The sequence below is a fragment of the Camelina sativa genome, chromosome 7, assembly GCF_030686135.1.
Source record: "Camelina sativa cultivar CO46 ecotype springtype chromosome 7, ASM3068613v1".
Taxonomy (NCBI): Eukaryota; Viridiplantae; Streptophyta; class Magnoliopsida; order Brassicales; family Brassicaceae; genus Camelina; species Camelina sativa.
In genome coordinates this window covers 4,526,309-4,538,117 of record NC_141886.1, presented here as the reverse complement: position 1 = coordinate 4,538,117, position 11,809 = coordinate 4,526,309, and the positions used below count along the sequence as shown (strand labels likewise).

The 11,809-nt window shown below is 34.4% G+C and overlaps 1 protein-coding gene, 1 long non-coding RNA gene and 1 pseudogene across 7 annotated transcripts; all 3 read left to right on the top strand.

The window, feature by feature from the left end:
- The first annotated feature begins 469 nt into the window (after positions 1–469).
- LOC147940852 (SNF1-related protein kinase regulatory subunit beta-3-like) lies at positions 470–2,673 on the top strand. 6 transcript variants are annotated; one of them, XM_087460239.1, is made up of 4 exons: positions 470–661; positions 932–995; positions 1,859–1,910; positions 2,017–2,673. In XM_087460239.1, exons 3-4 carry the CDS (start codon positions 1,884–1,886, stop codon positions 2,332–2,334), a joined length of 345 nt encoding a protein of 114 aa, XP_087316365.1. In that variant the 5' UTR covers positions 470–661; positions 932–995; positions 1,859–1,883; the 3' UTR covers positions 2,335–2,673. The 6 variants fall into 6 exon arrangements, with proteins under 6 accessions (XP_087316365.1, XP_087316364.1, XP_087316367.1 ...); XM_087460238.1 differs by having other exon boundaries at positions 470–674; XM_087460241.1 differs by having other exon boundaries at positions 470–674; positions 1,847–1,910.
- A 3,363-nt stretch (positions 2,674–6,036) lies between these two features.
- LOC147940851 (uncharacterized) lies at positions 6,037–7,810 on the top strand (annotated as a pseudogene).
- A 2,462-nt stretch (positions 7,811–10,272) lies between these two features.
- Positions 10,273–11,076, top strand: LOC147940850 (uncharacterized). Its single transcript, XR_015560900.1, has 2 exons — positions 10,273–10,533; positions 10,759–11,076. It is a non-coding gene; the product is annotated as an uncharacterized LOC147940850 (long non-coding RNA).
- The last annotated feature ends 733 nt before the right edge of the window (positions 11,077–11,809 follow it).

The window sequence follows — 11,809 nt, the reverse complement described above, 5'->3', positions numbered from 1 at the left end:
GACGACTTGTTTTAAACTCCGGCAACCTTTATATTTTTATTCGCAGGATGTGGTTGCTGCGGCAACTTAACGAACATGCTCAATGTCACAATGTCACAATGATCGTTAAAGAACAAACGAAGAGGCAACGACACACACACTCTCGCAATCCGAAGTCATACTTCAACATCCAAAACCGAGATCATCACAAAAGAAAATAATAATAATAATAAACAAGTCAATAGCGCAATTTTTTTGTTTTTAAAGTCTTATTTGTTATAGATAAACATATACCATTTAAAACATAATGTTATGAAATTATTTACTATATTAATATAATGATTATCAACCAATTTTAAGAGATATTCTGCCTAAAACACATTAAAATTGAAAACTTTAGTGGGATTAGTTAAAGAATTCAGCAACAAATAACTCTTAAGCCAATGGGAATTAAAAAGAAAGTTAAAAGTTTAGTTTAGTTTCTCTGTGAAAAAAAAAAAAAAAAATGTTTTCTTAGGATATCAAAGATTTATTTACGCCAATAAGCAAAAAACCAAAAGCTGATGCTTGTCGCACTTGTGTTCGTTGAGAGTCTTAGGCGTCAAGGACGAACCCAAATCTTCTTCTTCTCGGAGCTGTATATAACAATTCAATCATTTGAGCTAATCTAATCTTAGGTTAAGTACGAAAACAGAGTAAACCCCTTCTTCTCTTCTCTAATTCCGTTTCGTCTCCTTCGTTTTTCCCAATTTCTCTGTCTGATTTTATACGAAATTTTCTGTTAATATCGAAGTTTTATTGAATACCCATGATTCAAAATTTCATCTTTTATTCGATTGATTCCTCAATTTGATGTTCCTGTGATTTCTAGGGTTTTTTTTATTGTTTTTGGTGTGAATTGGGGTGTTCTTATGCAATGATTTTTATGGGTCTTAATTGATGATTGTTTCAGGTATTGTTTTAAGGATTTGTATAAAACTTCCATTGCAAATTGAAAGGACTTAGCTTCCAAAAGGGTGAGTTGTGTGTAATCCAAATATCACTTTCTTTCTTTTTTACCTCTGAGACATTGTGTTCATTGTTATATATATCTTTAATTAAGTTGTTCTGTCGCAGTATGTCTAATTTGGTTACTTAGTGTGTGTATTCATTAGATTTTGTTAGTATAGTTGGGATTAATATCTTCCAGTTGATTTGTGGGATTATTTGGGTTCAGTATTTAGACTTCAAATCTCAGGATAATCGTTAAGCTTTAAGTTGATGGTTCTGTCTTGGAAATGTTGGGAACCTTAGTGATTGATATGTTTTCAATGTAGGAACGATGCGGTTTTTTCTTATAGGTTTAAACAGTCTCTAGCTAAGATATTCTTCCTATGATGTGTGTTGGTACATTCGTAAGATGAAACCGTTCTTATAATCGTTGGATTCCGTATGTTATATGTCAGTATACATAGAGAGGAATTAGCTCTGGAATTTGGATGTACATGGCAATAATAATGTAGTTTGTGTCTTCCAACTGGTCTCTGTTTGTGATAATGATCAAATATGTTTCATTTCCAACTCCTTGTGGTCCATTAATTCTTGAATCTTTGGTCCAGCTTAGTACTTTCTTCCAATAAGGGATTGGGAAAATACGCCAAAGAAAGTGTGATGTACATTCTCTGGTCTAACATTCTTAAAATTGCCCGAGTCTTTGGATCCTTAGGTTTAGAATTTCCTTGAATAGAATATAACAATTATACAAAGTCTTACACTTCCCACAAATAACAGTTTGCATCATTTTGGATTGCATTTCTGTTTTGATGGTTTATCAAGTTGCAAGGTTGGAACAAATTTACCTACACTATTTGTGATGGTTTATGATTAGATTTTGTTTCAGGCAGTAAGTGGCAATCTGTTTCAACATGAACAGCCAAAATCCTGATGATCATGTAAGCCAGCTAGAATCTTATTTTTCTTGAGCTGACAAACCGAATAATTAATTTATAGTCTCCATCGCTTGAACTTTCATTCTTTTATTTTATTTCTCAAACATAGGAGGACACAACGGTTGTGGGATTTGAGGTACCTCTATCACCGGTTTCAAGTTACAACAATGTGTATTCTGCAGCAGAAGATGAGACAAGAGATCCTCCAGCTGTACCGCCACATCTTCAACACTCTCAGTTAGGCAATCCAGGTAGCATGGAACTGGCTTCTGCGCCACAGAATGTCGTCCTGAACCATCTCTATATCGAAAACCGAAACGCCCCAAGATCTGTTGTAGCACTTGGTTTCTCACATCGGTTCAGATCTAAGTTTGTCACTGTGGTGATTTACAAGCCGGTCCAAAGAAGAGGGAACGCCAGTGTTTGAATGATGATATGATGAATGCCTCCTTTGAAATAGTGCTGGGATCTTGCTGCTTTGTGGGTTTTTTTTTATAATTTGGTATACAAAACTAGCTGGTTTAGACTAAATTTTCATATTCTCTTAACCGATTCGGTTTAGACAGTTTCTAGGTTATTTGATTGAAATCATCTTGGTTCGAAGTTGATACTGCATTTTTTAGGGCCAAAAAGCTGATGGACTTGGGCATTGTATGTTTGTAATAACTCCCTTGGATTGGATTGGTCAACTGAGGTCATGTATCTCTTATTGAAGTTGTGTAGTATTCAGTTAGTGTTTACTCATATATAAATGTTCCGTAAGGTACTTAAATCTCTTACAAGTTACAACAATCATAAACTATTTAAAACTCTTCTTTAGAATTTTTGGTCAAAAAAAAAACTCTATTTAAAAAATATGTTCTAATGATGTTACAAACGGTTAAAAATACTATTTTAAGATCACGATAACTTTTTTTCTTTTTTGAAACTAATGATACTTTATATACAAAAATAAAAACTAAAATTTTAACAAATGATCAAGCATATTATATAATGAGTTAAAACACTGAAAACATAAAACAATGTAATTCACGAGAAGATAAATTGCATGCAAACTGAAATTGTTTACTTGATAATTTTTAACTGTATTTCGACGAAATAATATGAGTCCAAATAAACCATAACTTAAACCAAATTCGAAGATATAAGAAAAGAAATTCAAAATTTAACAAATAAATTAAAGAAAAAAAAAGCTAAATACAAGATAAAAGATTAAGAGATTTGTATTTTTTTTTCCTTACATTTTAAATATCCTAACCAAAAGAGGATCTATTTATAATTTGATACATAAAATGGCTACATTATGAGTTTTTGACATTTTGTTTTATATACTGGCACTGTATTATAGGTCCGAAACTACCAAAAATTTGTCACCCAATAACTTATTTTGATTGGTGCATCATAAACCATTTTGTCACTTTAATTATTTTGTTCTAATATAAAAACATTAAATATTTATATATATATATATATATATTCTAAAATTCCTAATTGACTTATTTTTTTCTTTTTCAATCAACAAGAAGAACTCTCAAATCCATAATCGATTTATTTTTTCATTTTTATGAGAAACATGACAAGCAAATCTACAAACAAAAAAGTGATAGTTTGTGGGGTTTGAGGAGTGAGTGTGGTTGGAAACATAAATAAATATGAATAATATCATATAATCTATTATAGATGTTGTTAGATTTGGTAGGGGATTTGAAGAATTTGGTTCTTGAGGTGGTGGTCATGGATGAACAAATGTAGGGTTTTTGGCTAGAGAAAAGAGAGATGAAAAGAGGGAGACAAAGAAAAGGAAAGTAGAAGGTATATATAGAGTTTTTTACGACAGAAAAAAATGAATTCGGGTATATCCGAAATTATCCGAACCGAAAAACATCTGAATTGAACCCGACCTGATATTATAAAATATTCGATCTGGTTTTATATCTCTACACCCAAAAACCTAAAAACCTAAAAACTCAAATATCCGAATCTGAATCCGATTGGATACTTGAATGTCCAGGACTATTGTCCGGCCTGCCAAGAGTTTATTTAGGGAGTGTCTAAATCTACTTTTGTAAATTCGGTCTGATTTCTCATAGCACAGGAGTTTGACTCACAAAGAGGGCAAACCAAACTTCCGACCATATATCCAGAACTGAAATTAAGCCACACTTATTTCCTAAAACAAAATTATACAAAAACTATGATTTACTACAATAGTTGGGTTTCCTAGCTATTTTGATATTATAGGGTTGTAGAATGTTATTATGCATTATGAGGTAAAAGTAAGAAACAGCTATCTTTATCAAAAGGAGAAAAAAAAAATGTTTCTTAACCAACTTACGGAATAGATAATGCTACAATATTAACATATATCGCTATCAAATCATATACCGTAGGTCCATAATCTTTCTTTTTAACTCATGTGAGTCTTTTTTAATTCAATAATTTTGGTTATGCTCGTTATCTTTTTTTTTTTCCCACTAAATCCTAACTTTTGCAATCTTATGCTAGCTTTTGTTTTTTTGTTCAACAAGTATATTTTCAGAAATTTGGACTCAGAAATTTGGCAGCCACATTGTGGCATATATCTTGGACACCTTTAAAAACTGACACACTGAAGTGAAATTACTCGATATAGTTTAACTTTTTCATATGAGATATTTTTGTCATCTATATACTTTTGTAGTTTTCATTTGTTTTAAGTTAAAAGGAAAAGAAAAATACAAAAAGTGTCTTTCATTTGATTTGTTGACACTGAACAGCCAATGAGGATTTGAAACGTTTCTATGTAATTAGTACTCAGAGTTGGCTGGCTGACTCTGTGAATCGACATGATTTGTGCTTCTCTCATTATGAGATTCCATTAGTACAATTTCTTTTCGGCGCATCAACGCATTTCACATTTATATTAATCGTTTTTTTCTTTCTTTCTTTTTGTGTAGTCTTTTTAATTCCAAATAAACTCTCTCTCGTCGAGTTTGGTGATGAGGTAAAATCCAATATCCGGAGACCGAAAAAGCCATTGTTTATTCCATTTGTTTTTTTTTTGTTAAAAATATAATATATTCCATTGTTATATTTGACAAAACAAGATAGGAGAAAGAGAGTGGTTTATCCCAAAAAAAAATATATATATAGAGAAGAAGAGTGAATGAGGGGGACCAGATTGGGGTGATAGAGTTGGTCCATGGCTCTGACCATGAGCCCATTGATCACGTGGCAAGGAGTGTCTTGCTGATGCACTTTTATGAAGCAACCATGAGTGTCACGTTAGATACCATTGGGGCTATTGGTCCACCTCACCTCATTGGAGCCATGTCATTATACTTCTGTCTAGTTTTCTCTTAATTAAAAGTGGTTTATTTGGGTCGGAAAAATATCAATAAGTGTGAACTTAGAAAAACAACAATAAATAGAAACCATCTTATTTGTCTGAAGGAGGTAATGAACCCCAGGAAAGATATAGTAAGAATTGAGACCATTGCTACAATGCTACTAAATCTATTTTTTCGTTTAAAATTCTAAAAGATTTTTCAAAGGTCGTACACGAGTAATAGTATAAGTATATAATCGCAGAGTGTGTCATTGGTGCATGCTACAAATGTGAAAGTATGGATCACTACTCACTAGGATATATTTCTGTATGCATCGAGACATTAATTAGAAGTACATGTCACAAATGTGGGGTTATAAAAGACAATTTATATCAAGTATATACATATTAATATATCTAAGCTTATGATTAGATTAGCATATACTTGTATATATAGTTTACACTGTACACTAAACACAATTAATGAGAATAACTAATTTTTTTCTCTCTCTAGCTCAGCTCTCTCTTCTCACTTTCTCTCTTGTTCTTGTTCAAGTCCGAGTTCATATTCTTCCTCTGTTCAATCCTGATATGGTATCAGAGCTTTCTCGATCATGAGCGCTTCTTCAGCTGAGCTAATTCTCATTCACATCATCTCTTTCATTTTCGATTTGTGTTGTTTCATCGTATTAGCGATTCTTCAATTCGTGTTCGCATACCATTCTCTCTGAGTTCTTCTTTCTTTGACCTTATTGTTTTTCCGATTCTTGTTTTGCTTTCAATCGGAACAATCTCTTATAATCAGTTTGATTCTTCATTAATATGGGATCAAATCCGACTACTTCGGTGAATCAAAATTCGCGAAATCTGGGTGATTCAGGTAAATATCTCTACGAGAATCCCTATTTTCTTTATAGTACTGATCATGATGGGTTGCAATTGGTTTCAGATAGACTTGTTTCTAGTTCAGATTTTCATTCTTGTTGTAGATCAGTACGGATGGGTTTGAATGTTAGGAATAAATTGGGATTTGTCGATGGCACGATTCAGAAGCCTCCCGTTGATCATCCGAGTCATGGTTCATGGTCACGCTGCAACGATATGGTATCCACTTGGCTAATGAATTCAGTCTCGAAGAAGATTGGAGCGAGTTTGTTATACATCTCGACTGCTGAAGGTATATGGAATAATCTCTTATCTCGGTTCAAGCAAGATTATGCACCTCGTGTTTATGAGATTGAACAGAGACTTACTTGTATTCAACAAGGTTCTTTGGATGTTGTGCGTACTATACTGAATTGGTAACGCTCTGGGAAGAATATAAGAACTACATAGAACATCCCGTTTGCACTTGTGGTCGCTGCGAGTGTAATGCAGCTGTTCTTTGGGAACGTCTACAGGATTGTAGTAGAGTAACCAAATTCTTGATGGGGTTAAATGAGAGTTATGAACAGACTAGAAGGCATATCTTGATGCTGAAACCGATTCCAAGTATGGAGGAAGCATACAACATGGTTACTCAAGATGAAAGGCAATCTACTGTTTCTCTCAAGCCTCCTGTGAAGTCTGATAATGTAGCATTTCAGACGACTGGTAGTTATGAAGGTGATCTTGCTAATGGATCGTATGTGGTGGAACCATATGAGTATGTAGCAGCTTACAATACTTATAGACCAAGGAGTAATAGACCAATGTGTACTCATTGTGGAAAAATGGGACACACGATTCAAACATGTTTCAAGGTTCATGGTTATCCACCTGGTTTCAAATATCCAAATCAGAACAATCAAGGGCAAGGACAAAATACTCAGAGACCTTCTTTTGTGCCTCGTGGTCAGGCTAATCAGAACAATCAAGGTCAATTCTATAACCAAGGACAATTTACTAATCAGAGTTTTGGTCCACGATCTGGTACAACACAACCAAGGGTGGTTGCGAATGTTCAAGTTGATGGAGGAATGCCGTATTATCCTCTTGCTCCTGTTAATGCTCTTAACCTGGATGTGAGTCAGTTAACTCAGAGTCAAGCTCAAGACTTGATCAATCAACTCTCTCGAGTTCAAGCTATAGAACCGATAATCAATAAACTATCACGTGTTCAGATTTCAGAAAATTCAGCGCCTACAGTTTCTCAATCTCGTGCATCTATTACAGAATCAGGTGTTATGGCTCCTCAATCGTCTTCTGGTATAGTCTTTAATATCTCTTCTAATCTTAGATATGAGAATTGTAATCTCACATATCAACACCATTATCTATCATCTCTTCATAGTGTTTTGCCTAATGGTGCTTGGATTATTGATAGTGGAGCAACTAGTCATGTTTGTTGTGATATCTCTAAGTTTAGGGAAAATTCTTTAGTCTCTGGCATTACAGTAGCTCTACCTAATGGAACTAGACTCCCTATTAACCATACTGGCACCATTCATTTGTCTAATTCATTGATTCTTTACAATGTCTTTTATGTTCCATCTTTTCGTTTTAATCTCATTAGTGTTTCGACTTTGCTGCATGATAATCAATGCTCTACTCATTTTTATCCTACATCATGCTTCTTACAGGAGTCTTCTCAGGGATGGATGATTGGGAGTGCTAATCTTTTCCACAATCTTTACATCTTGAATGAACACTCCCTCTCTACACCTGCTAAGTCTCCTGTCATCAATCAAGTCTCGAGATCCTTGGTGAATGAAGGAATTCTTTGGCATCAACGCCTTGGTCATCCTTCAAATGCCAAGTTATAGCTTATGTCTGGTAATCTTTCTCTTAATAAAACAAGTGTCTCTAGTCTAGATCATTGTTCCGTTTGTCCATTAGCTAAACAAAAACGTTTGTCTTTTCCTTTTCATAATCATATCTCTGAAAAACCATTTGATTTGTTACATCTAGATATATGGGATCCGTTTTCAGTAGAGTCTATAGAAGGGTACAAATATTTTCTTACAATAGTTGATGATTGTACAAGAGTGACTTGGATATATTTGTTGAAATATAAAAGTGAAGTTACTCATGTTTTTTCTACGTTTATGAAGCTTATTGCAACTCAATTTAATACAAAGATAAAAGCAATTCGAACTGATAATGCTCCAGAATTAGCTTTCAAAGATCTTATAAAAGAGCATGGCATGTTTCATTTCTTCTTTTGTGCTTATACTCCACAACAGAACTCTGTAGTAGAAAGGAAACATCAACACTTGTTAAATGTGGCTAGAGCTTTACTCTTTCAATCAAATGTTCCTCTTGTTTATTGGAGTGATTGCATTACCACTGCTGCTTTTCTCATAAATAGAATACCATCTCCTTTACTTGATAATCTTTCTTTTTTTGAAAAACTAATGCATAAGAAACCGGATTATACAGCTCTGAAGTCATTTGGATGTCTTTGCTATGTAAGTACTTTGCAAAAAGATAGAACAAAATTTACACCAAGAGCACAATCTAGTGTCTTCTTAGGATATCAATTTGGCTACAAAGGTTACAAAGTTTTAGATCTAACTACGAATGTTATTTCCATCAGTCGCAATGTTGTTTTTCATGAGCATATCTTTCCATTTCTTGATTCAGAAAAACACACTGATGATCTGTTTTCCCATACCATTTTACCATATCCAATCCCTTTTGTTCCTGACATGCCATCTTCATCTGTTACATCAACCGGATTACCTGATGTTGTTGTTTCTGCACCTCATACTGCACAATCATCATCTTCATCTAATGCATTCCTACACAGCGAACTTGATGAGGAGATATATATGAGTTTACCTCAAGGCTACACTCCAGGTAACTCACAAGTCTTACCTCCGAATGTTGTATGCCGCCTTTGTAAGTCAATATACGGGTTAAAACAAGCTTCTAGGCAGTGAAATCGCTTGTTCACTTCAGTTTTGCTCGATGATGGTTTCTTACAATCTCAGGTAGATACGTCTTTATTTGTCAAGTTCATAGCAACTAGCTTTATAGCAGTCTTAGTGTATGTTGACGATATTGCTATTGCTAGTAATAATGCTGAGGATCTGGCTGCACTTAAAACTGTCTTGGCCAACGCTTTTAAAATCAAGGACTTAGTTCCCCTGCGATTTTTTCTTGGATTAGAGATTGCAAGAACGAGCATGGGTATATTTGTATGTCAGAGAAAATATGCTTTGGACTTACTGGAGAACACTGGATTATTAGCATGTAAGTCGAGTATTGTTCCTATGGATCCGTATGTTCATCTTACTAGAGACACAGGAACTCTTCTGGATTCAGCAAGACCTTACAGAGAGATCATTGGCCGTCTTCTCTACTTAATGATAACAAGACCTGACATAACATTTGTTGTACACCATCTCAGCCAGTTCCTACAATTCCCTACTGATGCTCATATGCAAGCTGCACATCGAATTCTCAGGTACATCAAGGGTAGTCCAGGTCAAGGCTTATTATACTCTGCATCTAATGAAACATGTGTGAATGCTTTTGCGGATGCAGATTGGGGAACTTGCACTGATACAAGGCGTTCGATTACTGGTTTTTGTGTTTACATTGGCAAGTCACTTATATCTTGGAAATCCAAGAAACAGCATGTTGCGAGCCATAGCAGTACAGAGTCTGAGTATAGAAGCATGGCTGAAGTCATTAGAGAGGTACTATGGATTCAGCAACTTCTTCGGGATTTCCGTGTTCCTGTTACTGCAGTTGCCAAGCTTTTCTGCGACAACAAGTCTGCTGTTTACATTGCCACAAATCAAATCTTTCACGAACGAACGAAGCACATCGAGATTGATTGTCACATTGTGCGTGATCAGATCAAGCTTGGGAACCTGAAGACATTACACATTGGTACGGAGAATCAACTTGTCGATATCCTGACTAAGCCGTTACAACCTCGGCAGTTTCATTCCTTGCTTAGTCGGATGGCTTTGCCAAACCTTTACAATCCTTCTCTGGATCCGGATTGAAAGGTTTGAGGGGGGGGGGGGGGGGTGTATCAAGTATATACATATTAACATATCTAAGTTTATGATTAGATTAGCATATATTTGTATATATAGTTTACATTGTACACTAAACACAATTAATGAGAATAACTAACTTTTCTCTCTCTAGCTCAGCTCTCTCTTCTCACTCTCTCTCTTGTTCTTGCTCAAGTTCGAGTTCATCTTCTTCCTCTGTTCAATCCTGATACTTTATTTGAGATTACTTTCCAACGGTGAATGGACAACAAGGTTAGACTCAAGGAGTCAAGGTGAATGTCCGAAAGGATATGGTTAGCACCTTCTCGAGATAATTAGTATAAGAAAGAGTCCATGGCTATTGTTCATCCAATCTCAAATATGGGTATTAGTCATTGCTTATATTCCCATTTATATAAAAGAATGTTTCAAATTTTCGAAAAAGTTTTTTGCCGTATTCGAATGATGTTTCGCGTTTTGGTGTATATACGTTAATTTTTGTGCTAAGTTTTGCAACTGATTATTTTTATTTTTTTAGTATATGTCAGATTAAAGAAAGTAAACAAAAAAGTTTTAAAAAGAAAAAAGAATTGTTGTGTTGTGTATATAGGGGAAAAAAAAGATGGTGGCTAAAGAAATCATGAGGGTTTGATGCGAACACGTCACAGCAAGACCAAGTGGCCAACAACTTGTTCACAAAATCTGCACCTATCTACTTCAAACTGTACGGACTTGGGGTCCCTTTCAGGTGGACTGGGCCTCATACGAATCTCCCTTTGTTTTCTTTAGATGCTTTCTAATAATATTTTGGACAATGAAATCAAAGATAGAAAAATTATGGAATTTGATGTCATGCGGATGTCCACTAGATAAGATATGCTTCCTTTGAATTATAATTATTATAATCTGCTTAGATTATGAACTAAAAGTTCTGATCATTTTTGAACAGGGGTGCGCGTTGGGGGCTAATTGGAATATGCTTTATACTAATTTAAATACATTTAAGTTGGTGTTGTGACCGCTCCCTCATTTAATTTTATATGCCAATATAACAAAAGATTTCGCCGGTGATCTAAACTTGCATATGGATAACTTACTTTGCTAACGAACATGATATTTAATTTAGATAGTTAATTCTCAACGTCTGATTTCTTTGTATTCCTGTTTGCATTGATTTTTTTTAATCTTATGCGACTTTTTTTTTTTTTTTTTTGATTTATAACCAAACAAATTTTTAAGAATTATGAGTTCATGGAAGTGAAATTTAATTGATTTTTTGAGAAAGTTATATACTTTTATACTTGGGAAACCAAATAACAACGATCTTGTTTATTTATCCACGATAAATTTTCTAGGGACAAATTTGTTGAATCAGCAAAGCTATATAGTATTTGTCATCTTCTTAGCCCTTCTTGATGTTTAGGTTAAAGAGATTTCTATTACCGACCACCTTGCTTGTTTCTCTATAAGACTGCTCCTAGAAAAATCTCCCAGACCGGATGGTACATGACATTATTTTATCTACAGTTTTGACATATCATTAGAGTGATATATGGTGGTCTTTGCGAAATAGTATTTTAGGTAAAGATATTGAAGAACAGTTGAATATAGGAAGTATATATATATATGTATTTGACGACCAAAAAGAAAAGGAAGTATAT

Coding starts and splice junctions, on each gene's coding strand:
- LOC147940852 (XM_087460239.1), top strand. CDS start 1,884: ATGAACAGCCAAAATCCTGATGATCAT. Junction 1,911..2,016: donor GCCAAAATCCTGATGATCAT/GTAAGCCAGCTA, acceptor TCTCAAACATAG/GAGGACACAACGGTTGTGGG.